The following is a 27,163-nucleotide window of genomic DNA, read 5'->3' on the forward strand; positions in this document are numbered from 1 at the left end:
TAAAGATTTTATTTATTTATTTGAGAGGGAGAGAATGAGAGATAGAGAGCACGAGAGGGAAGAGGGTCAGAGGGAGAAGCAGACTCCCTGCTGAGCAGGGAGCCCGATATGGGACTCGATCCTGGGACTCCAGGATCATGAGCTGAGCCGAAGGCAGTCACTTAACCAACTGAGCCACCCAGGCGCCCAAGACTCAAAGTGATTTTTAAATTGTAAAAGTTTGATTTCCTTTCTAAATAAAAAAATATGTTGTTGAGGTATAATTTAAATCCAGTACAATGCACAGCTTAATCAGTATCCTATGCTCCATCAGGAAATAGAACACTGTCATCCCTCCAGACAGAACTTTCCTCAAGAAGCAACCACTGATGTGATTTCTTTCCCTGTAGATTAGGTTGCCTAATCTATAGTTACACATAAATGGAATCATATACTATGTTGGTTTTTTTGTCCATTTGTTTGCATTCAGCATGTTTTTGGGTTTCATTGATAACATTGCAGGTATTAATAGTTCATTCCTTTTTTTTATTCTTGAGGAGTATTCCATTATGTGAATATTCCAGCATTTATTATCTACTCTCTTGTCGTTGGACACCTAATTATGTTTTGTTTTGGATTATTATGAATTTAGACTTTATAAACATTTTTGTATGAGACTTTGTAGACATATCTTTTAATTTTTCTTAGATAAATACCTAGGAGTGGAATTGCTGGGTCATGGGGAAAATGTATATTTAATTTTTTTTTCTGCCTGACTTTTCCATTTACACTCCTATAGGCAATATGAGAGTTCAGATTGTTCCACATATCCTCACCAGCATTTCATGCTGTGAACATTTTGCATTTTCTCTGTTCTAGCACAGCAACATCTTGTTAGAGTTTTAATACGCACTTCTCTTGTACTAACAATACTGAGCACTTTTTCATACATTTTTTGGCTTGTTCTCTCCTGTGTGGTGTTTTATTTTTATTTATCTAAATTGAATTCAAAAGAAGGACCTTTAAAAATGTTTGTAAGTTCTCAAGAGTACCTTTCATATGACTTTGATTAGGAAATCTAGACTAAGAACAATAATAGATTTTCCTTCACATGTTCATAGTTCTGAAGGAAGAAATTATTGGAAAAAGCCATGTAGAAGATATTGCCAAAACCAATTAAAAAAAAAAAAAAAGCTTGAGATGTTTCAAAGAATCTGAAATGTTCCTTTATCACCCACCACTAAGTCTGTAACTTATTTTGTTTGGAAAATGGACTCTTAAAAGAACATGCTTTCTTGTGATAATTCCAGCTTTACAGGATTGGTCCAGGATGTCAGGGCTGAGAAAATTAACATTTATGGGTTGCTTTCTTATTCCTTTTCATTTTCTTTAGTCTCTAATTAAAAAAGACCAAAGCGGGGTGGGAAAGAAGAAAGGAAATTTGGTGCTCTTGCAGCAAAATGCAGCTGATTTTAATAGTTTTTTGCCTTGCTTGATAAATTCATGAAGTTTGGTGACGTGCAAATTCACAGAAAAAGCTTTGGATGTGATTTCTTCTCCTGTCCTCAGACTTTCCCTCCAATTTCACTTGGTCCTACCCCTTCTTGAAAGCATTTATCTGATGACGATTTTAACTGATGGATGTTGCCATAGTTTTGTAGCATAAGGAGAGGAGCAGATGATCTGGTAAAGCTAGGCTATTAACAAGGCAGTTGATTAGAAGACCCAAGCTACTCAAACCATGCATGTACCTCTCCCTCACCCCCTTGCTCACACACTCTGGCTTTGCTCTTCTCATCAAATAGAGGGAGTCATGCCCATCAAATCACACTAGTCAAAATCAATAATTCTACTTAGAATAAAATTTTTTCAAAGATTCAGTAGTAGCATATCGAGATGCTTGGAAACTTTCAAATGTGAATGAATGGGACAAGCAAGGTACCCTTGACAGAAATAGGGGGCTCTTAGGACAAAAGTAAAAGGGAAGAATTCAATGGTGATGCCTGAATCAAAGCACTTGGAGTACTTGTGGATTTCATTTACACATGCCTCCTTTCTTCCTAGTTAGTACTGTTAATAAAGAGCTGACATTTAAAGTCTTGGTGGAATCTGAGAAAAAATAGTAGTCCTTGTTTAAAAGCTCTGGAACTCCTGTGCATGTTATAAACACCCAGATAAATCCACCAGGATTCTAAATCAATGTAATTAGAAGCAGACTTGGAGAAATCTACCCCTACGTGATGGTGGGTTTTTTGTTTGTTTGTCTTGTTTTGTTTTGTTTTAGAATTTCAGCTAAGCCAGTAGGTTAGAATAAGGAGCAGTAGCTATAGGGAATGATCACTTCTTGAAAACTGGGAGATTAATATGCTGAATTTTTCCTTCAGGAGTACCTTTTTAAAAAATCATCAGAATCCGAATGCCCTTGGCTTGCTACAGGAACACCTACTGGTGTCATTGTAGTCCATCAGATTCTATATTGGCACCCTGTGTAAAGTCTCTGATATAAAAAAAAAAAAAAATCAGTTCTCATTGATTCATACAGCCCCATTTATCCTATGAAAAGCAAATAATTTATTGGGAATTTTTTTTTCTTTATACTTTGATTTTGGACTTTCTGTATCCAAGTCCTGTGTAGTAAGTTTCCAGGGAGAAAACTGCTATGCTTTTAAGTTTGGAAGTATTAATAGAGTATCACTTTATCCTTCGTGACACGTGGCTCTATACCTGTTTGCACAGGGTCCATATGGGTACCCATGTTCTTAAATCCTTTTCTGCATTCACATTGGAAAGTAGATGTGCTTAATTTACAGTGTTTATTCTTAATAGGCTTTGAATGGAAGAATGTACACATTTGTGCTCAATATATCTAAGGACCAAAGAAAGCTTTCCAAATTGGCGCAAATGAAGAGTAAAACATGTTTTTAACCAAAATTTATTTCCTCATTAATAGCTTACTTTTTCCTTCCCATGTTTCCAGCTTGTTAAAGTGTTCAAGATTGCTTTAGTTCTCACTCCTTTGCCAACCTATTAAAGCATTATGATTTGTTTAGAAATCATTTTCACATTTTCTAACACTTTCATGTGTACTTATTTACAGTTAATGTAGAACGAGGCCTTTTCAGCCGATCCAGAGCAGGCCCTTGCCTTTCTATTTGTTCCCCCCTGTTTTTAAGAAGAGAATATTTTTGATGTCTGCATTTTCACTTGATTGAACCCATTGCCTTGTTATCCATTTGTCTTTCCGTGTAAATTCTAAGCTCTGTGAGGACCGGGACCATGTGTATCTTAACCGGCTTAATCTTCCCAGTCCCTGGGTCAGCGTCTGGCACATAGTAGGCCTTCAGTAAATATTTATACTCAATGAATAAAGAGTCAAATGCCAGCATTTTCACATTGATGTCTCACCATTACTTCAAACTTAAGGTGACAAAATCAAACACCTACTTTTTCTTCTTGATAATCAGCTCCATTTCTTAGTACTTTCCAAAATACCTTAATTCTTCTGTTCATTCCTACTTGAAACTTGATTCATTTATTCATTTTTTTATTTGTCCTCTCCTATAGCTAATGAGCCCCCAGGTTCTCTGAGTTCTGCCTTGGGCAAGTATATCAATGTCTTCTATCTTTCCATGTCCATGCCAATGATTCTCATTCAGACACTTGTCACCGTACCGTGGTTCCTGGGGATCACATCCAGGTTACTTTCCCTGGCTCCTTTCCTGCCCCAATCCATCCTGGCTTCTGCGATGCCAAAGAAATTTAGATTATCCACCATCAGCTCACTCTTTCTTCACCTCAGATTTCTCTTTCTTCTCTTCTTTCCAAGGAACCCATTTCTGACTTCAGACAGTGCTCACCATCCCATGCTGTCCATGCTCTGTAAGCCTGCACTCACACTGGTGCCCTCACTGCCCTTGGGACCCTGCCCCCCTGCTTGCCAACATGTTCGTGATTTCCCCGTCCCAAAACATCTTCTTTCAATCCGGTTCTCTCTTCCAAGGGATTTTTCAATCTCTTAATTCCAGAACGTCTCAGAGTGGTCTGCTCTCTTATTCCCAGTTTCCATACCCGCCCCCAGGCTTTATTCCTTTTCAGTGCCTTCCCTTCCCTTTCTAACACTCTGCTGAAATATCTCTTTATGGTCACCAGTGATCAATTAATTGCTAAATCCAGAAGAGTTTTCTCCATTCTTACCCTTTCTAACCTCTCTGTGGAATTGGTGGCCATCTTCCTTTTTTGACATTATACATCTATTTAAGCAGGCTCCATGCCCAGTGTGGAGCCCAATGTGGGGCTTGAACTCATGACCCTGAGATTAAGACCTGACCTGAAATCAAGAGTCAGATGCTTAACCGACTGAGCCACCCAGGCACCCCTTTTTGACATTTCTATTTAGGTTTCCCTCTTAGCCTTTTCCTCCTCTCTTGTGTTAATTTGTCATCCTACCTCCCCAAATGGAACAGAGTTTTATCCTTGGATCTCTCATCTTTGTTTCCCCCTTATCTCATCTGTGCTGTCTTTATCACTTCCGTGCTGAACAGTGCTTCTCAAAGTTTGTGCACACAAATCACATAAAAGACCTTGTTACAATGCAGATTCTGACTCCAAAGGCCCCAGGAGCCTGAGATTTTGCATTTCTAAAAGGTAACAGGAAATGCTGATGGTGCTGCTGTCCTGAGAGCAGCGGGAGTGACAAGGATGTAAATGACTTACAAGGATGTAAATGACTTCCGGGGCTGACTTCTGACCTTGACTCATTTCCAAGTTTCTAAGACTGTATTTTTAGTTGATGGAATTCTCTGCATTACAGGGGCCAAATAATGGTGGTTAGTACCTCAAACTCCAATTAAATTCATATTTTCTATACTACCAAAAGAACTCCTTTCCATTACTTTAATTTTCTTCAAGTTTAGAAATTCAGTTTGGATTTGTATTTACACTTTTCTTAGCACCCATATCCCACAAGGAATCTAGTCTCATCAATTCTTCTGTAGAAATATCACTTTGATCTATTTTCTTCTCTTCATTTCGTTTCTTCCACGGTTCATTTCTTTGTTCTCTCCTATATGGACTATAGGCATTAATTGAGATTCCTCCTTCCAATTTCTCCCTAATTCTTCCACTGCTGATAAGTCTAGCCTCCTTCATCACTGCTCAACTTTGTTCACCAGCTGAAGAATCTCCACCAGCTCCCTACTGCCCGGTAAAAGAAATCGTAGAATCTCTCCTGCAATCTATCTCTCAGAATATATGAGTCCTGCTCTTGCCATGAGTTTTAAATCTGGACCACTTTGTTTTCCTGGACCTACGTAGGATGTCCTGCTTTAAATCACACCCCCTAAGATGGGATTTAAAATGCGGTCTGTCCATTTCAACAGTTCAGGCCACCTAGTGCTATACCTAGCCACCCTCAGGACCCTGTGCTTTTCACCCCGACTTCTTTAGTTCTATCCATTTGTACACCTACCTCCTCCCCTCACTCTACTCTGAGCTCATTTGTGAAGTTTTCATGATGCCCTGCTCCTCTTCCAGTGCATGTGGATTCTAGCATCATGCTTTATAATAGTAGGTCTCAACAAAGGTACAAGTAAGTAATTAGGTGGAATGTTCAGAGCAAGGCTTAAAAATCATCTGGTCAGGGGCCCCTGGGTGGCACAGTCGGTTAAGCGACCAACTCTTTGTTTCGGCTCAGGTCATGATCTCAGGGTGATGGGATCGAGCCCTGTGTGGGGCTCATGCTCAGCACAGTGTCTGCTTAAGATTCTCTCTCCTCTCTTCCTCTGCCCCTCCCCCACCTCAAATAAATAATCTTCAGGAAATAAAAAATCTGGTCAGGCCATCTAGCTCTTGAACCTCTTCTGCAACATCTCCCATCCAGAGTCCACAGTGAGTATTTCCAGGAATGGTAACAGCACAGATATGGAGGGTAAAATTCTGGTCAGATTGACCTAAGTTCAAAATCCTGTTCTATCGTTAGCTGAATGGCCTTAGACAGTTACTTAAATGCTTTAAGCCTTGGGGTTTTTTTAAATCTGTAAAATGGGTTAATAATAGTAATATCTCATAGAGTTGTCAGAATTTAATGAGATGATACATGTAAAATTGCCAACACAGTGTCTGGCACACAACACTCAATAAATGGACCTGTGTTTGCTAGTCCTCTTAATTTTGATATTATTTGCTTTATTTTATAACTGCCATTTCAGGCAAGCTATTCCATTTTAGATAGCACTAAAATCAATAGAAACTTTTCCTTCTGTTGATTTTTAAGCCAGGCACTAGTAGGTGATAAAGAAGAGAGATTTTGGAAATTTTTGATCATCTTGAAAATTATTTTAAGAGTCCAAAGGTAATAAAGACCTAAACTGGTCCCATAAGTGCTTAGAAATAGAGAAGAGACAAGTAAAAGAGGAATCATGCAGGAAACCTAATTGGGCTTGAGAACCGATTAGACGTGAGGGGAGAAGGCACCCGAAGTCAACAGGAATAGGAGCAAATTTGGGGAAGAATATGAGTAGATTTTAAGGTAGTTAGGAAATTCACAGAGGATTAAATCATTAGATTTGATCAAAGGTTTTATTAACAGGTCAGACACCAGATTACAAAGAGATTTAGGCATCATGAGTCATGAGAAAGTGGGATAAGGTAGATTACTTTGAAGAAATTTTGTGTTGGCGCCACCTGGGTGGCTCAGTCGGTTAAGCATCTGCCTTCAGCTTAGGTCATGATCCCAGGGTCCTGGATTTAAGCCCCGCATTGGGTTCCCTGCTCAGCTGGGAGTCTGCTCCTCCCTCTGCCTCTGCCCCTCTTCCTTGCTTGTGCATGCTCACGAGTGCTCTTGCTCAAATAAATCTTTAGAAAAAGAAATACTGTGTTAAAAGATAGCAGGGATAAAAAGGGAATATTCATTTTATTTTTTTTAGAATGAAAAATATTTAAACAGTTATTCAACTCAGAGAGTGAGTGAATGGAATAAGGAAATGGTATAAAATTACCTAGATGCTATGTGTGGGCAGAAGGGAGAACGCTGGAATCAGGGGCGGGGGGCGGGGAAGGGAGGGCATGATAGGGAGAGACACTTTGAGAAGAATGGAGTGAGGACAGAATTTCTATCAGCAGTCACCAGTCTCCACAAGGCAAGAAGCAAAAATATTGACAAAGGGGGTGTCAGGAAGTGTCCTTTGATATGAAGAGAGCAAACCATGTGTGGAATAGATGTTTTAGGAAATATAATGGTAGCTAATTACATAGAAACAAAAACATTGCCGAAAAAAGCATAGAAAGCCCAAATGATAGCCAACCACATGCATCAAGCCAGGCTCGTTTGTGAAAGGACTAAATTTATCTTGATATTACTCAATTTCTGCTCTTGGTAATTTATTGCCAGTTATTTCATAAATTTTGTTTATGGGGTTTCTATCCTGTGTTCTGCCTCTGTGTTTTATTGGAATAAAATGTCTAATATGCAGCTACAGTCATCTTTTAGGAACAGAAAGGATCTCAAAGACTGTCTAGTCCACCCCCGTTCTCTTTTGAGGGAGAAAAGTGATGAATAAGTGGGCAAAGACTCCCATGAAGGCAGGCTACTAGTTTGCAGCTGACAAATATCCAAGCCAAGCCACTACCTGCCTTCTCCACATTTTGAGGAGCTAAGGATTTTGTTTAAGCTACAATAACCATTATTGTCAATATTCATACTATTAGGGATATGTAAGCAGAGATAATGGTATTTGAACCAAACACTACCTTCAATAGTTCCTTACCACTTAGGACACGAGATGTTCTTGTTCTTAAACTCCAAGTCGCTAGAGGCAGGCTTTCCAGAGGTCTGATCTGATGACCTTCACTGACTGCTACCTGTATCTTTACTAGACTTGTTCCACTTGTGTCCAAATTTAATCATCCACAGAAAAGGGTGCAATCAACATTTGATCCTGAGTATCCTCAGACAATAATGGGAAGTCTGTGACTCTATGTGATGGTAAATATACAATGAAATAATAAACCTTATGTAATGTTAAAAGGAATTGGAATTGCCCTCTTCCTTTCGAGGTCATTTTACCTGTCTTTTTTCATCTCCTTTTGCTAAGCACCATAGTAGAAAGACGGTCCAGTGCAATGCTGAAGCTATTAGCTTAGGAGTCAGAAAACAGCCATTTGCCTGGCTCTGTCACTGATTATCAGAACCTAGACACTTATCATCTCTCATTTTCTTCTATAATAATTCTTGTTCTCTTCAGAGTTTATTGTATGAATAAACTGAAACACACTTTAAAATCTTAAGCCTTCTGCAAATGTTCAAGGTAGACATTTATTGTATTTTCCTGCAGTTTGCATTGATTCTATAGGAATGTTGAGTTTGGTAAGTGAAACCTTACACAATGACACACTGAAAAAGATGTGTCTAAACTTGATTGCTTAGATCAGTGTTTTTTTGGTGATGGAGCTATTGTCCATTTAGAGTGATTATATTCTAATTTTAGAATGACCCCATGAGCACCCAAGTATCCGTTTTATTCATTCCACAGATATTTATGGAATACCTTCTGTGTGCTAGGTTTCAGCTTTGCTTATTATCATAAGGCCTAAATCTAGCTTTAAAATCAAGGAAATGTGACTTATTACTTTACGCCAAATAGACTTATTGACTCTTTTAACACTTAGAACTTGCCTATATTATACAGTTATCAATTAAGCCACTGTTGACAAGGATAACCTCTCTGAAGCAGAAAAGTTAGCTGCCTGTACGTTTATTTTTCCTGACAAACTTGTATCAGAGAGGGTATTTCAAATGCTTTGTGATCAAGATTTAAAAAAAAATTGCAAGATGGATTATTTTTTTTAACATGTGGGTAAGTTCGTAGAGCATTTTTATACCATTTCATTCCTAGAAAGATTATATAAAATCAAACTTATGTGTAACCCTGGAATCTGGCCTTTGGTCATTATGTTAGCAGCGCCGCCCCCCCCCCCCCCAGTCATATGAGGAATTGAGACATGTAGCCAAAGGAGAGCTGTCTAATTGTGGTAGCCCATCTGGTCTGATTTTAGCTTCTCTGCACTTCTCTGACATTGCGTGGTATCCAAGGCAAGGAAAAAACAAGAAAAATTCCATGCAGCATACTTGTCAATAAATGTTTCATAGATTTCTGCTGATGTTTCAACTCACAAGACACAGAGGATTACTATTCTATACTGTTCGTTCCCAGTAGCAGTTAATATTTTGGCTGAACAGCCAGCCTCCTTCACTCATTCTGGCTTTTGCTCCTTTGAAATCGGAGACTGGAGCCCTGACAGTAGTTTTACTAGAAAGAGGAAAGTATATCAGTAGCTTGTAACTAGTAGGAAAATAGTCCGAATATACAAATACATTCAAGATACAAATATACAGAAACATAGAAAATCATCCCCTCTCTGTATTTGTTAAACAGTACCCCGCCACCCCCTCCGCCCCCCGCTGACTTCACAAGCATTTGATGTGTGCATTTGCACAGGGTCCCCTACTTCGAAGGGCCCATGCTTGGTTTAATGCTCTACTGTCTTTGTCTTGAAATTCTTAATCATTTTTTAATAAGGGGTCCCATGTTTTCATTTTGAAATGAGCCTCATAAATCGTGTAGCCAGTCCTGGCACTCTTTTCCAGAGACTCTGGGTAATTGTGTTTGTGTAGCATCAACAACTTGTGCCTGACACTTAGAGATGGCAGTTAAACGTTTTTAGCATGAGTATATGAGTGACTTTATAAGGCTTTAAATAAAAGCAGCTAGCCTGAATCCTAGCCCATTAAATTATGCTAGGGTGGGGAGTGGGAGAGAGGTACTAAATTTTTTGGAGAAAATTTAAAATAAAGAACTGAAAATAATACAACAAATACCTATGTGTCTATCATCCTACCTGACAGGTATTATTTCATTTACTGAAAATGTTTATTTACAAATAAAAAGCAGATGAAATTTACCTGTTGGCCCCACCTCTAATCTCATTTATCTCACTGGGAACTAAAGTTCCAACACAAATATTAGATCCTTAGGGTATTTGTTATCCCTTTACACTGCCAGCAATAATATATGGTAACGTAGTTTTTTTGTGAGTGTTTCAGTACTTATGTAAATCATATGAGACAATATGTTTTATCTTGTGATTTGCTATTTTCATTCAATATTTTGCTTGTAAAATCTGTTCATACTGATACAAGTAGCTCTAGCTCATTCATTCTTGTTACCGTATACCGTACTAATGAAATCCCCGCCTGATCTGCTGTCCCACTTAGGGAGGCTGTTTAGAGCATTGTCAAGAGGAGTCTTTGTATTCTGGTTCTGCCACTGGTTAAAGTCACTAGGTGGGCAACAATGGGCAAATTAAGTGATCTTTCTGAATCTCTATTTTCACATTTATAAAATGGGATTAGTAACTTCTACCACTTAAGGCGACTCTAGGACAATGAAATGAGATAATATATATAAAACGTTGCATGTGATACAAGCGCAAAAAAAGGGATGAGGTTTATCATGACTTTACCATATATATGGCTGAATATTACGAGGCCCTAGGCATATACATAACCATGATCTTGAATTTGCATTGCTTCATTTTTTTTCATTGTACCCTTAGCTTGGCTTTGGTCTTGATTCTATTTTTATAATGATAAGAAAATGTTACCCTTAGAATGCAGTCCTCGATACAACTTAAGAGTTTCAGGTCCCCCTTTTACAAAACTGAACCATACTACCTTGGTGGACATTCCGTGGAATAAACCCATGCAGTTCCAGGCTTAAGCCCATCCAGCTATAAAACTACAATATGATGCACTTACAAAATTATGTCTATGCTCTGCTCTATGCATAATTGGAAAAAAATGAACATCCAGCATTTTCCAACTTTCCTTTTGCAAAGTAGCGAATAATAGAACTGAGAGGTCTGAATTCTGTAAGTCTGTAAGTGCACTGCTGCATGCTCTCCAACTTGGAATTAGAAATTAAAGTAAGTACACACTGAGCTATTTTTTTCATGTTCTCTACAATTTCTAAAAAAATAAAAACAGAAGCCAGCATTAAACACAGTCTTTGAAGTAGATGGGAGTCTGTGGTGTATTAAGAAACTTGAAATAGCCTGAACCTCCCTGTGAATTTCAAGTTTTGTATTTTGGTTATTCAACAGATACTATACAATTCGCTATAGAGAAAAGGATAAGGAAAAGAAATGGGTTTTTCAACTCTGTCCGGCCACTGAGACAATTGTGGAAAATCTAAAACCCAACACAGTTTATGAATTTGGAGTGAAAGACAATGGAGAAGGTGGAATTTGGAGTAAGATTTTCAATCACAAGACTGTTGTTGGCAGTAAGTACCTGGAATTCCTTCAGTGAGCTTTCTGTAATTCTTATTTTCCTAAGTACCGAATTTTTAATTATTTAATTCTTAAATATGAGATGAGTTAATTCCCATCCTCGAGTACTTAAAAAAAAATACAAAAGCGAACAGAATTTGAGTATTGGTATTTCAGAACCCTTTATATTAATGCATGGTTTTTTTAAACAACAACAAAAAATAAGCTGATATTTGATGCCTCCATTGATAACAGTTCTTTGGCCATTGTAGTATTTTAAATCAGTCTCAGATCTGTGAGCATCAACTGAGTGAAAACAGCAGTAATGTGTGCAGGTGTTTGGAATTGAAACCTGGGCCAGTAAAAGTGAACATAAAAAGACTTCAGGGGGCCCTGAGCTCTCTTCCTGTGATCCCTTCATTCAAACTTCATTGGAATCAGTGTTTGAAATGATAGCAAACAAATAAGATGATTAACAGTGCCAGAGTTAGAACAGGAGTTACAGTTCTTCATAATGAGTAGGAAGAATTAATTTAGGAACACAAAGAATGAAAATAATGTTATTTTCTCCTTGTTTCTGTCAGGTAAAAAAGTAAATGGGAAAATCCAAAGCACTTATGACCAAGTCCACACAGTGGTAGGTACCAGGTTTTTCTCAGGAATGTTTTTTAGCAATTTTGTCTGCATTATGTTTTTGTTGTTGTTGTTGTTTTGTTTTGTTTTTATAAGGAAATCCGTCTGTTAGGAAGTGTTGAAATGGGATTAACTGGCTCTGGGGTTTTGTGTAAAGTACTTAATGCTTTAGGCATTTGCTATGTTTAGAGCTCTAAAGTATGTTTAAAGCTCTAAAGATAATCAATGTAGTTACTCAAGTATTTCCATATTCCAGGTGTCTTGAGGTGATGCTTATTATCTTTGCAGTGGATTGTTTTTTAGAATAACCCATTTCCAGAGTGAATTTGGACATGCTCTGTTTTCATTGGTATTATTCATTTCTGATCTCGGTCGTCTTCCCTCTCTTCTCTCACTTCCTACTTAAAAAAGCCAACCTTAAAAAAAAAAAAAAAGCCAACCTTTTCCAAAACAACGAAGCAACTGGCTTGGTTTGTTTTTTTTTTTTACTGTGCCTAGCCTCTCGAGTGCAGTAAATATCTGCACATCTTACGTGCCTGACAATCCACCCCCCCCCGCATCTAGACCTCTCCCGCTTCTCTCTCACTATAGAAACTCAGTCCCTTGTTCTTTCTTTCCCTCCACTTGTCAAAATCTCTTCTCAGGAAGCCCCATCCGAGTTATGTACTACTTGTTATAAATGTAAGCCATTGTTATAACAACCACAGAGATATTTGCATCTTAAATCATATACCCAATTATAAAGTGAAGGCCATTATGTCCTGAGCAGGTAAAGGAGGCATCAACATTTTGAAAACTTCCTAATACATATGATCAAATTTCTTTCTAGAAAGGTTGTGCCACTTTACAATCTTGCTATCAATGTATCAGAGTTACCTTGCTATTATCACCCTTATTATTAGCCTGGTTATCAACATTCTGTATTTCCATCACTAAATTTTCAGCTAATGTAATAGTGTAAAATAGTTTTTAAATCTCTCTTTCTCTGATTTCTAAAATAGCAGTACTTTCTTCACTTGCTTATTCGCCATTTGTCTTTTCCATTTAATGACCTTTAGTTTTAGTTCTTAAATTTAGTTCTTTATTGGGAGTCTTATGGGTTTTATTGAATAGTTTAGTTCTAAAATTTAGTTCTTTATTGGGAATCTCATGGGTTTTATTAAATAGTTTAAAGACTATAGATTAAAGAACATCAACTCTTTGTGATATCATCGAGGAACATTATTCTCACATTTGTTACCAATTTTGTTTATGGGAATTTTTGAAATAGGCAAGTCTTAAAATTTGCTTAATCAAATTATTTGTCTTTTCCATTGTCACATTTTCAATTGCATTCTATTTTAGAAAGCCCTTCCCTATCCAGAGAGCAAATATTTCCCTATTTTGCTTTTAGTTTTATAAGTGGTTTGATTTTGTGATAATTAAACTCTATATGAGTTTTATTTCACTATATTGCAGGTAGTAAGGTTATATATTGATTTGGTTCTGCATTTTTTTTTTTTTTTTTTTTTTTTTGCAAACAACCGTTTGGCCTAGTACTAAAGTATTGAGTTGTGCCATTCCTTATTAAGGTCCCTCTGGCTTTGTCTCTCTTAAATCCAATCACAGGGAATAGAGTTGCTCTTTATTTTTCTTCTAGAACAATCCCCACTCATGTTGTGAATGGTTACCTAGGAGCCGTATCTTATCTCTCACCCTCTTGGCTGTCCTGCTGTGTTTTACATGTGACTCAGTGATGTCATTTCTTTCATTCCTTTTAATCAGCAATCATATCCCAATAATGTCTTGTGGCAGAATATTTCATCTAGTGAGTTACTCAGCAAAATGGGGAAGGATGGTTGATGTTTACTCCCAAGGAATTTAATTTCTTTTTCATATCATAAATAGCCATGATGAGAAGGCCCAGGAAGAAACTTCCTGCATCTGTGACCCAGAGCCAGATATTTTATCACTTCAAGCTGTGAGGTGGAGTACCCCCAACTCCAGCCAGCTGTGACGAGCTGTGGTTTGAAACTCTTGGCTATTTCCAAAGGAAAACCCAAATTAACTGAAAAGCTATTTTAAGGCTTCTCTCTGAGACTTTCTCCATTGTCACCTTCTGGAAAGCCATCTGTGGTCTTGGGTAGCTCTGGAACACAGGAAAGTTGAAAAGGAACCACTTGGGATAGCCTTTGAGCATCTGACATGGCCACTTAGAATTGATTCTGAAAATATTTTAGAGGTATATTTTCATCCAAATAAAGTCAATATCAGTCCAAATATTCAGACAGACACCTCTGAAACTGCTTTGAGAAGGCAATATTTTAAGAGTTATGAAATAAATTTACTTTTAGAGTTTTAAGCAAAAGATACATTGAGAAATGCTTTCATTCACCTGTACATGCTTACACCTAAAACTTATATGCAGCAAAAACTTAGCGGATGTTAAGCCCCATCTTAAGCATCTGGTTACATTATATATGTAATTCATGTATCTAAGGATGTGTTGGGCTGGCAAGCCCGGGTGTGCAACGTATAGCAGAGATCTCTTCTGATCGGTTGGTGCCTTTGTTCTACCACTTGTTAAATAGTTTCAGTATCACCCCTACCTGCCTATACCTCCAGAAAAATAGGGAAAAGGTGCATAAACAAAATGGTGATTCCTTCTATATAAATTGCGTGACTTGAGATCCATGATCTTGTGAAAGGAAAAACACATTTATCATAATTTTGCTCTTTCGTTCTTGTTGAGAATCTAGAACACTCTTTTTATGGAGGTGAAACCTAATGTTTACTATTGGGTTTTATTTTATATATATGATATAATAAAAATGGTAGAAGTGAATTCCCCTTTTTATATATATATATATATTTATATATATATATATATATATATAAACTGATTCAATCAAGAACAATGGCTGAAAGGACCTAATTTTAATACATGTGAAAGGACCTACTTTTAATACATTATGTCTATTTTTCTAAAAAAACTTAATTATCTTACTAGTTCACTAGCTAAACAATCATTTTTTAATGATTGTGTTTATTTATTTATTTGAGAGAGAGAGAGAGGAACACACCAGCAGGGAGAGCAGCAGAGGGAGAGGGAGAAGCAGGCTCCCTGCCGAGCAGGGAGCCCAGTGCGGGGCTGAATCCCCGGACCCTGGGACCATGACCTGAGCCGAAGGCAGACACTTCACTGACTGAGCCACCCAGGCACCCCTAAACAATCAATTTTTGAAGTACACAGCATTTAACAGAGATTTTAAAATATAAGTTTAATTATTTAATTCCAATCTCCTTGGAGTGAGCGCTCCCCTAATACATGACATCTGTTTTCACCCTTCCATCTTATTTTTTTCCATCAGAGATCCACCCATCTTTTTAAAAGTATGTCTCTTATTGGCAAAAAGAGAAGTGGTACCAATTTTTATTTTTTATTTTTTTTAAGATTTTATTTATTCATTTGAGAGAGAGAGAATGAGAGATAGAGAGCACAAGAGGGAAGAGGGTCAGAGGGAGAAGCAGACTCCCTGCTGAGCAGGGAGCCCGATGCGGGACTCGATCCTGGGACTCCAGGATCATGACCTGAGCCGAAGGCAGTCGCTTAACCGACTGAGCCACCCAGGGGCCCTGGTGCCAATTTTTCAAGTGTAACAGTTACCAGATGAGTGAGGTGAATAGGGAACAATGCCATGTGGTCACCACCCATACCTTAAGATTGTGTACAATGAATATATCAGGTATCCTTCTGTTCTTAGCACTTGTTGTCTTAAAACAGAAACTTGAAAAGTTTATATCTAGGCCAATAATATTATCAAAGGTGTATGTCTCACTCTTCCCTAAACGACCAGAAATATGAAGAGTTTTGCAAGTAGGACACTGGATTAAATCAATATGTTTTGTAACTTTCATTAGAACATCTTAAAAATGAATTAAAACCACAGTGTGACAGGCCCAAGTTCTTCTCATGTGGTTTGGCTCTTGAACCACTGAAGTCTGATTTTGAGCAATCCTTGCCACTCCCCAAATGGACAGCTTTTTTATCTCAGGACCTGAAAATAAAGTTAAATCTATAGTGAACATTCTGACACCACAAAAATACCAAATAGACAAGCCTGTAAGGAAGAGCCTACAAAAAGTAGTGTTAACACTACATGTATTTTTTTTTTAAGATTTTATTTATTTAATTGACAGAGAGAGAGAGAGACAGCGAGAGAGGGAACACAAGCAGAGGGAGTGGGAGAGGGAGAAGCAGGCTTCCCGCCGAGCAGGGAGCCCGATGTGGGGCTCGATCCCAGGCCCCTGGGATCATGACCTGAGCCGAAGGCAGTCACTTCACCAACTGAGCCACCCAGGGGCCCCCACACTACATGTATTAAGGCTGACTTTCAAAAATAATATCAGGAGGAAGTAAATATAATGCAGAGTGAATAGAAAGTCCCTCGTCCTCTATGGCTACTACTGTTCTGGTTATTTCTAGATAAGCATAGGCTTTCCCTAACCAGGACTAAAATCAGCTGAATTGGTCATCAGTTCATTGCTGTTTACCATATCAGCATCCTCTCCCCATAGAATCTCCCCACTGGATACTCAGCCACAACGTCCCTGGAAAAATGGTAGAAGTGAATTCCCTTAACTAGTCCCCCAGCTCAGGATATAGTACAACCTAGGTTCTTAAGGAACAGGATATCTTAAAAGTCGGGAAAATAAAATACCACATTTCTTCTGGGGCAGGAGGGAAATAACACTTTCTTCCTGGCATACAGTAAACACATAGATAATAGTTACTAAATGAAGGGAGGACAAGAGTTGTGGAAGGAAGTGGTGATGAAAGCTTGCAACAGGAATGGAAGGTGAGCAAGAGTTCCACAGAAAATAGAGCCGGCAGGGACATGGCCTAGGAGCAAAACTGGGACGACGAGGAAGGGTTACTGGTACCTTTTTAAAAAACACCGTACATGGAACTGTTTGATTAAAATTGGGTTGCAATTGGTTAAACAGTGTTAACTTGGAAATTATCACAGTATTTCATTTCTCAGTGGATCCCAGTAACAGACATTTCCCTACACTTTTATAAGAAGACATAGGGAAAGGATTCACAGTGTCAACTTCTTATTGGCAATTTAGAGCCTTCAGCATAGACATTTTAGGCAGGACTATTTTCCTGATGCTCCTAAAAACCCTACTTACAGAGAGGCAGCTACTTGCTCAGGAGTCCAGTCTTGATGCATCTTTGGATTGCAGATTAGGCAAGAGTGTAATTATGGGTCTAGAAAGAATTGGATTCTGCAGCTAAATTATTTCCTTGTTTTTTGGCAGCACACACCGTACATATAGTCTTGTCATCATCTTAATAGAACATTGTTAGATACTCAAGTTAGAGTTCAAAGAGAAACTTCGTGCCGTTCATGTGAAGAGTGGACTATTATCCATTTGTCCTTGTCAAAAATTGTTTAAAACAAATCATCACAGTAAAGGAACTAAAAATTAAAATAATGAAATTCCAAAGCAATCAACACAGCAACATGCAGGTGTTTCTGCTAAACTGTGATGTGTCTGAAAAACTTCCCATTCTGCAAAATGTGCACTAAATGGCAGGACTCCTAGGGATAGAGAACAAGCCATTCAAAAGTCTTTGGAACTGTAGCAACAGCTGTAACAAAAATGGTTACTAGTACCTGGAAAGATAATGTGGCTCCCATGTGGCTGGAGGTTGGCACAGCTGGTACTTAAAATTCTCAAATGATAAAGGCCATGTGCTGGCGACTCTGGCTAGAGCAGGACGGGTAGGAGTGAGGTAGACACCTGAGGCAGAGCCTTTCTGGGAAAGCATCCTGTGTACAAGGGCTCCTGTTGAATTTTCTTATGATGAAGCTGAAAGAGATCCTGCTGCCAGGGTGACATCAAGGCTGAGATTTTTTTTTTTTTTCTCTCCCACTGAAGGTTATACTATTTCTACTATTCCCTCCCCCTTTGCCTGGGAAAAATGGGTATAAATTATACTTATGTATTCTCCTATTTTCCAATAGCATATAAACTATGCAGTACACAAGCATGTGTAGTAACTGAACAGACTGTTGATCAAAAAAGCTTTTCCTAATTAAAATGTAATTCATGCTTGTAAGGAATCAGGAAATATAGAAAAGTCTAAAAAATTAATCTGTTTATAAGAAATAATCACTGTTAAAGAAAACCTATGATCTATTTCTTTCTGATAATTTGTGTATACATACTTGTTATAAAATTAGGTTATAGTGTGCATATAATTGTAATCTTTGTATTTATATTATGCATATTTTCCACTTTGTTAAATAGATGTCAAAAATTTGAAACAGTTTATTTAATAAAAGCTCTGCTTTTGGATGATGTAGTTGTTTTGCATAGTGGTAATAATTTATATATAAGGGTGTTTATCTTTGATTAATTCCTTAGTTTAGGATTCGATTAGGTTGGGCTAGATTGTTATGGAGGAAATTACTGGGTGTGTTAGTCCATTAGGGCCGCTGGAACAAAATACCATAGACTGGGTGGCTTAAACAACAAACATTTATTTGTCATAGTTCTGGAGCCTGGGCAGTCCAAGATCAAGGTGCTGGCAGACTTGGTGTCCGGGTGAGAGCCTGCTTCCTGGTTCACAGACAGCCCTCTTCTTGCTGTGTCCTCACGGGGTGGAAAGGTGGAGGGGTCTCTCTGGGGCCTCTTTTATAAGAGCACTAATCTCCTTCAGAGGGTGGACCCCTCAGGACTTAGTCATTTCTCAAAAGCCCAACCTATAAATACCATCACTCTTGGGAGTTCAGTTTTAACATATAAATTTTGGGGGGACATACGCATTCAGTCTATAGCACTGAGTCTATAGCTATAAATAGTTTTAAAAACCTGATAATAGTAAACTTCTGTTTTTTGTGGTTTTTTAAACATAAGGACCTTAATACAAGAAGACAAATAGCCAACAGTAAGGTTGGTATTGTGGCCCTTCTTTATTATGGGCACATTATTCACTAAAATGGGAGCATGTTAACAAGTCTCTGTTGCTCACAACTCTAAACACCCATGTGGTAAGTATCTCAGCCAGCACATCCTGGGTTATTAACAGATCTGGTTCACGAGGTTCCTTTATCATGGATACAGGTTCAATCAGGCATCAACAAATCAATGTCATGCTCCCCTCTTTAACGCAGTCTAATTTCTCCTTATATATTTGCTTCCCTTATTTTGTTCCTATGTCTCTCTCTCTGAGCTGTCTTGTCCTTGGCTCACAGTTCCCTCCAGTCATGACTCCACTTTAAAGTTAACACTAAACCTGTCCCTAGTTCAAGCCACTCCATGACATCAAACCTTCCTGTGGGATGTCTGAGGCAATTTGGGAGAAGGGAGAATGCATAGTGCCCTAGGATGCCTTTCTGGTTTGAGGTCCTTTGTGCATAAATATGTGCAGAATGGTTTAGAGTATGGGATTTGGAGGTAGAAATGTCTGGATCTGAGTCCCAGCTCTGCCTTCTTGGGCAAGGAGCTGCTTGGTCTCAGGAGTTGATGGTAGTCAGGTTATCTAGCGGCAGATCTGTTGTCTGAGCGGGTGATCTGTGGCTGCAGCTGGGTATACTCAAACCATGGATGCTGATCAGTTTTAAAAGATAATATGTAGCTTAGCATCTTTTTGAGAGGAAATGTAAAGACAGAATTTGGTTGGGTCACATCTCAAATGAAGTGATAAATCAACTAGTAGTCAATCCACATGATTTAGTTCCTTTCATTGCAGTTTCAAGGTTAACTAAAATAATGGGAGTTCTGCAGAAACTGCTTCTTTCAAGCCTTTGGACATTTATGGGGAAAACCAAATGAGTCCAATAAAATAGAGGTAGATATATGCACTAAAGGTCTTTCCAGCAACTGTAATAACACAGGGCTACTTCCAGTTCTTTGCTTTTTTTTTTTCTTTTTTAAGTTAAAACTAACTAAAAAACTGACTCTCTTCTCTTTTCAGCCAGCATATGTCCCAAGGAAGCTAATCCCAATAACCATCATCAAACAAGGTAATTTGTACGAGTCTGCTCTGGATGTATGTTTAGAACTATTTTTTTTATTTTAATTCCAGTACAGTTAACAGTTTAGAATTATTTTTCATACACTTTTCACTGAGATAATTAAACAATGCTTTTTTTTCTCAATTTTTCTGATTGTTTTAAAGCAAAAGTGTGAAGAAATCAGTATGGTCTAGCATATTAGAAGTTAATAGATTATTTTGGCTCATGTACCAATAGGCCAAGTCTTGGCAAGTCACACTGGTTGTGTTTTACCAAAATAGAACTTTTTGTACAAAGCAACTACAATAAGTACTAAATTTTAAAAAGCCATATGAATATGTGTGGCTCTGTTCAGGATTAAGTTGGCATACATGAAGAAAAACATTAAGAGGATATTTGGATTAGTGAAATAAAAAACTATGATTTAGTGCTCCTTTTAGGTAAAGACATACAGTTTTCAAGAATTATAATGTCTTATCTCAGTATCCAGTTGTTTTTGTTTTGACTTTGTTTTTTAAGTTATTAAAATAACTCCATTATTTCCAGAAAGTTTCTTGGTAGAAGAGATTAGACACCTAAAGTAATTATTCATTTTAAGAAAATATAATGCCTCAAGTGTATTCTCAAAACAGTGTCAGTATTAGAATAATCCAGATTCTTTGCTTTGAGAATATACGTTTTCACTTTTTAAAATTTACTGTAGTAATTGCCTCGCTTTGTGCTATTTCTTTAGCTTGGGAAGGCTGCAGGGAATGGAGATTAGGAAGGAAATTTTCAGCTCATTTGAATGGAACACCTTATCATAAAGTAGTAACCTTTCGTTACTTAAAGGTGTTAAGTGTGAAGGTGAGATGTGCCTCCCAGTCCTTTCCTTGGCTATGTACCAGCCCAGAGAGTTACTTTTTATATTAATTAAAAAGTTATATTAGGGCTTCCTCAGCGCAGAAGTCTTCACATTGCAGCTATTTGCTGCTTCCTATTTTCTTCCAACACACTGTTTCCTTTTGTATTTCAACAGTGATTCAGAATGTTACTCACAGGGCTTCAACTAAATCCCCAGATAAGACTCCTTTTGGAGGAACAATATTAGGTGAGTGGATCTTGGTATCTATACTTACAGTAAGCACGTTAGGCTATTTTTTGATAATAGGGCCCTTAATGGAATTTTACACTGTTAGCAGGTCTATTAAATTGATGTTGGTTCATTTCCTTTCAGTACTGAGCATTCTGGCTTGTGTCCATGCCAGGCTAGGAGCCAAGAGGTATTACCTCTAGGAGTGTGTGTTAGAGAAACAACTCTAGCCCACGCCTAGTAGGAAAGATGGCACCCATCCTACTTGCCCCATAGTGTTGTTGCAGTTAGGAGGGAGTCCTTGTTGTATTGAACTGCTCTTTTAAAAATTATTAATAATGTATTTTGTTCAATATATATGTTAAACAGCCATTTTACTATTTTTGATTCTATGGATTAAAAGCCAGAGGATTTTGTAGTTCAGTTCTGAATGTTAAAAAAAAAAAAAATCTGTTTAAAGTATGATCACACTTTTTGCCAAAACTTTAGGTTTGAGTTAAAATTGATGAAGCCAAATAAGTGCAAAATTTCATAGTTTCTATTATCTGATGCTCTGAAGTTTATTTTATGTCATGATACATTTTCTTTCTCTTACTCTATTCTATTTCCTTGCAGTCCATCTTATTATTCCAGGCCTTAATGAAACCACTGTGAAACTTCCTACGTCCATTATGCTTGAGATTTCGGATGCAATCAAGACACAGTTAGGTAAGCAGGAGTGTTCCATATTTGAACTTTGTGGTGACTGAGTACTAGCACTGATAATCCTAGGATCCCCGAGGAATCTAGCATATCAGCTGTTTGGACATCTCAAAGTAAAAAATAAGGGACAGGCATGTGCACTGTTGATGGAAATGAAAATGGTACACCTGCCGTGGCAAACAGTATGACCATTCCTCAAAAACTCAAGCATAGAACTATGACATGATCCAGCAATTCCACTTCTGTGTATATAACCAGAAGAACTGGAAAAAAGTTATCAAAGAGGTATTTGGACATCTGTGTTCACACTAGCATTATTCACAGTAGCTAAAGCATGGAAGCAACTCATGTGTCCATCAACAAATGAATGGGTAGGCACCCCAATGTTGATAGCAGCATTATCTACAATAACCAAATTATGAAAACAGCCCAAGTGTCCATCAACTGATGAATGGATAAAGATGTGATAGCCGTACACAATGAAACATTCCTTGGCTATAAAAAAGAATGAAATCTTGCCATTTGCAGCAACATGGATGGAGCTAAGTGAACTAAGAGAAAGATAGTATGATTTCACTCAGATGTGGAATTTAAGAAACAGCACACATGAGCAAAGGGGGAAAAGAGAGAGAGAGAGAGGCAAACCAAGAAACAGACTCTTAACTATAGAGAACAAACTAATGGTTACCAGAGGTGGGTGAGAGGGATGGGTTACATGGGTGGATAGGGATTAAGGAGTACACTTGTTGTGACTAGCACCGTGTGATGTGTGGAGTATTAAATCACTATATTGTACATCTGAAACTAATATTATACTGTATGTTAACCAGAATTTAAGTAAAAACTTAAATTTTTTAAACTCTGGTTTAAAAAAATTAAAAAGTAAAAGTGAAATGAAGGGGTAAGCAAAATGTGTCTGTATGTGCAATAGGATATTATTCAGGCTTGAGAAGGAAGGAAATTCTGACACATGCTACAAGATGGATGAACCTTGAGGACATTAGCTGAGTGAAATAAGCCAGTCACAAAAAGACAAATACTGTATGATTCCACTTATGTGAGGTACCTGAAGCCGTCAAATTTATACACAAAAAGTATAATGGTGGTTGCTAGGGACTGGAGGGAGGAGGGAAATGGGGAGTTAGGGTTTAATGATATAATTTTACTTTTATAAGATGAGAGTTTTGGAGATGGATGGTGGCGATGGTTGCACAACATTATGAATGTATTTAATATTACTGAAATGTATACTTAAAAAGGTTAATTAAGATCATACATTTTATGTTATGTATATTTTACCATGATAAAAAAAATTGGAAAAAAAGCAGTGAGGGCCAGAGAGATTGGAGAGTTGGAAGTATTTATATAAATTACATTCTATAGGTAAATAGTTATTATATATTATATAAAACATATTTATATTTATTTTAAAAAGTGAACATTTATCAAATTATCCAAGATACATACATTTATTTAGGTAAAATTTTCAAATAGAGTGATTGTTAGAAAATTGTTATACTGTCGAGGGGCCATGAGATGTTTTCATTGAGAGCTGATGTAGAGGTCAGATGTGTTAGAATTATTATTTACTTGAGATTGATACTGCCTCCTACTTGTAGAAAGAACTTGATATAATTTCAGTGTTTTAAAAACGTAACAATTTATGGGGAGACAATCCCAACAAAACCCTTTAAAAGGAGCCCAGGGAAAAATTGCAGTGCTCACTGGGATAAATTAGTTGCTGCATTTGAGTATCATATCAGTCAGGACCCTCTGTATAGCACAGCATCTCCAGCTTGATGGAGCATGAGAAGCCTGGTGGGCTTGTGAGCCCAGACTGCTGGACCCACCCGCAGAGTTCCTGATTCAGTAGATGAGGTGAGGGACCTGAGAATTTGCCTTTTTAACTAGCACCCAGGAGATACTGAAGCCACTTGCCTGGGCACCCTACTTTGAGAACCACCCCTCCACAGTCTCTGGAGATAGTCTTGAGCTATTGATAAATATGGAAGGAGATGGCATGATGTGGTAGAAATTGAACAAAACTAAAAACTGCAGAATGTTTTCTCCGAATTAGGCACTAGCAAAGAACTTTCACACTTACATAAATGAATGTTCACCTTGTGTGGGTGCAGAAATGGACCCCTGGGCCCCTATGTGGCAACATTCTGTCAACATGTAATTACCAAGTGTTACTCTCTGGCATAACTGCAAGTTGCTGGTACTGTAAGTTACACAGTAACACGGTGAGTTACACAGGCACAGGACCTGCCCATACCGGGACATCAAACTTAATTTCTCCTACCTGTTTGCTTGTTTGATGGTTACCAGATGTGGGTGGGGGGGGATGGGTTACATGGGTGATAGGGATTAAGGAGTACACTTGTTGTGACTCGCTCCTTGGCAATCAGTTTGGAGCAGTTTCAAAATGTGAACTCTTAAGTTCTCTTTAGCTGTTAATTTGAGAATTTACTGGAAGAAGGAGGAACAAAACCTTAAGCAAGTAGAAGAGCACTTAATGGATAGACTTAACAGTCCCACCAATTGTAGAAAAATTCTCAGAACTTACACATCATTTTATTAAGATGTGCAAATATTTGCCAGTCTTTGTGATTTTGTGCATCCTTCCATTTTTATTATGAAATATTCATACCTCTTAGTCCCAGAGTGAGTTCCTCCGAGAATGTAGACAAGTGACTGTAGACATCATTTCTTTAATTTGTACATCAGACTCGATCACCTCTTTTTTAGCTATAAAACTGTGACTAAACCCTGCAACATCTAAATGCTGTGCTAAAATCCAGGAACCTTCCAAATTAACTTTCCTCACCGAACCTGTTTGGAATCCAGTGCTCCCTTTTCTTGTGCTCACCTCTTCTCTGCCCAGAGCCTATGTGCCTCCCCCTGCCCTTGGGTAAACCTTGTTTGGAAGGAGGGAAATAAAAGGAACTGGCCATTCTCTTACTGATGTGATCCCTAATCCATCCAGCGAAACTACAAAATACAGAATTTGTGAAGGAGGTTGAAAATGAGCAGTTTTCCCCAGACCACTACTGTCAGTTTTGAACTGAAGCATGTTTTGTTCTTTAGTCTTGAGTGATATTTCCTAAACTTTTTGGTTTTTGCAAAGTTCTCCACACTATCTTAATACCCATTCAATCTTTGTTTTCTTTAGAGAATAAAACAGTGCATTTGTTTTGTTTTTGCTTTTATCTTTCTGATATGATTCACTAAAAGCTTTCAGGATTGAGTGTGATTTCAATAAAGAAAAGTTGTATGCAAACAGTAAGTATCTTTTTTGACGAAACACTATCTTAAATTCAACACGTGACAAATTTCTTATGCATTGAAGAGCTTGATAGCTAGTATCTTTGAAAATGCCCAGCAAATCCATCAAATATACCACCTTGGCAGACTGTATTTCAAAATTACATTTTAAGTTTACTGTTTTTAATGGAGATACTGCTTTTTTTTTAAGATTTTATTTATTTATTTGACAGAGAGAGAGACAGCGAGAGAGGGAATACAAGCGGGGGGGGGGGGGGTTGTAGAGGGAGAAGCAGGCTCCCCCGCAGAGCAGGGAGCCCGATGCGGGGCTCGATCCCAGGACCCTGGGACCATGACCTGAGCCGAAGGCAGCCGCTTAACAACTAAGCCACCCAGGGGCCCCGAGATACTGCTTTAATAGTTCTTTATACTAGCAAGGGAGAAATAAACTTTCCTGAAGTTAACACCGCAATTCAGAAAAGTACTATTTTTTTGAGGGGGCGAATCCTAAAAATAATATCCTCATTCCAGTGGGGCCCATCATGGGACATCAAGAAATTAATAGCTTTTGTTCTAAGAACACATGGTGTGAATAATGAAAGAAATAAACAAGAAAGCTAGTATTACACCCCTCCCTGGGGCATACAAAGGGTTGGCCAAAGCCAAGACTTAGCCTGCCAAAAATGAAAGGAAACAACTGTGTTGAAAAAAGGTACAGAAGAATCCAAGAGGAAAGGAAATTTCCTGGGTTTTAGGCCATGTTCTGGTGACATTTTACTCTGCTCTTGCCAAGACTGCAGTTGTCCATAGATAGTGTAGGTGAGTGCTCGTGGGTTGGTAAGAGACATAAAGGTGCTCTCAAGCAAATTATCTTCCCTGTCTACCGTTTTTTCTGACATCTGAAATGCCATGTTTAGAAATACAGTATGCCTTTGTAAGGAATTAGTGATGTGTGAAGAATACAAATGTCTCTTGGGAAGGTGGTTTACCGTTTTCCCCCCCCCATTAACAGCCTAATTTTAGGTTAATGTGATTGCCAGCTGAGGGCATGTTTTTAATATAAGGAGCTAAAGCAAAGTAATTCAGAGCATTGTTTGAAAGTATAGGATCTGTATGTTAAAATAAATAAACAGTCCTAGTCAGCAGAGGAAACCACTGAGAATGTAGGCTATTACACAGGAAGGAGAGGATTAGCAAGGGTGTCTTGAGGGAGAAGAGGACCCTGAAAAAGAAAAAAGCACTAAAGAAAAACTTTATAATCTCACACTTAAAAAAAAAAAAAAGTTTCTCATGGTACACCTTGAAAATAAGAAGCCCAGAGTTCATAAAAATCTGTAATCTACATGTCTTTTTTCCTATGCTAACAATCACAGTGGTTCTAAACTAAAGCTGTGACTGCAACAGAAAAATGTTGATTAAATTTAGAAATTTTAAGAATGGAAGTTACCATAAATTTCTACTGGACTGCTGTGTAGTTATTTCAGAGAGTCCCTTCTCTTTATGCCCTGCTAAATTAATTTGAACACTGGTATTTAACATTTCTGTTGTGTAAAAATGCTGTGCAACATCATGTACACATGAATCCAAAACACGCACTTGACCGTTAGATATGGCAAGCACAGTAGCACTTCTGACACCTGTGTCTAGAATCTTAAAACACTCTTGAAAATAATTAGCTCTATGGAAGAATCTATTGTAGACTTCCATAAACAGACGGAAAACTGATTTGCTTCTATTATCATTGTGAAAGGGATGACTTTATAGTTGTCTTTACATCCTTCAGAAGTAAATAAATATTTTGTAGCCCATGTTAACTGATAAGAAAATGGTCTTTACAACAGTGATGTGAACTACAGAAGGAAGTTAAAAGATGTTCATCCTTTAAGAACTTTGAGAGAATTGATTAGATATTGATCTAATCTCAGCAGAGGGCAGCTTTGTCCCCGGGGGGATATGCGGCAGTATCTGGAGACATTTTTGGTTGTCACAGCTGTGGAAGTGCTAATGGAATCCTGTGGATAAAGACCAGAAATCCTGCTAAATGTTCTGTAGTACACAGGAAAGTCCCCCGACCTCCAACCTAACAAAAAAACAAAAAAAAAATCCAGCCCAAAATGTCCCTAGTGCCAAAGTTGAGAAACCCAAGAAGTCCCGTATAGTTCTAGGACTCTAAAAA

General features: G+C 37.9%; 1 protein-coding gene across 13 annotated transcripts in view; it reads left to right on the forward strand.

The window, feature by feature from the left end:
• Positions 1 to 27,163, forward strand: part of LOC113916108 (ABI family member 3 binding protein) — a 239,687-nt gene that overhangs the window by 87,559 nt on the left and 124,965 nt on the right. For all 13 annotated transcript variants that reach the window (XM_035722968.1, XM_027581964.2, XM_027581976.2 and 10 more), the window contains exons 5-9: positions 11,137 to 11,318; positions 11,889 to 11,941; positions 19,907 to 19,955; positions 20,965 to 21,036; positions 21,634 to 21,726. In XM_035722968.1, the coding sequence (XP_035578861.1) occupies positions 11,137 to 11,318; positions 11,889 to 11,941; positions 19,907 to 19,955; positions 20,965 to 21,036; positions 21,634 to 21,726 (449 nt within the window). The remainder of the gene's footprint in view (positions 1 to 11,136; positions 11,319 to 11,888; positions 11,942 to 19,906; positions 19,956 to 20,964; positions 21,037 to 21,633; positions 21,727 to 27,163) is intronic.

This window comes from Zalophus californianus, chromosome 1 (genome assembly GCF_009762305.2).
Source record: "Zalophus californianus isolate mZalCal1 chromosome 1, mZalCal1.pri.v2, whole genome shotgun sequence".
Lineage (NCBI taxonomy): Eukaryota > Metazoa > Chordata > Mammalia > Carnivora > Otariidae > Zalophus > Zalophus californianus.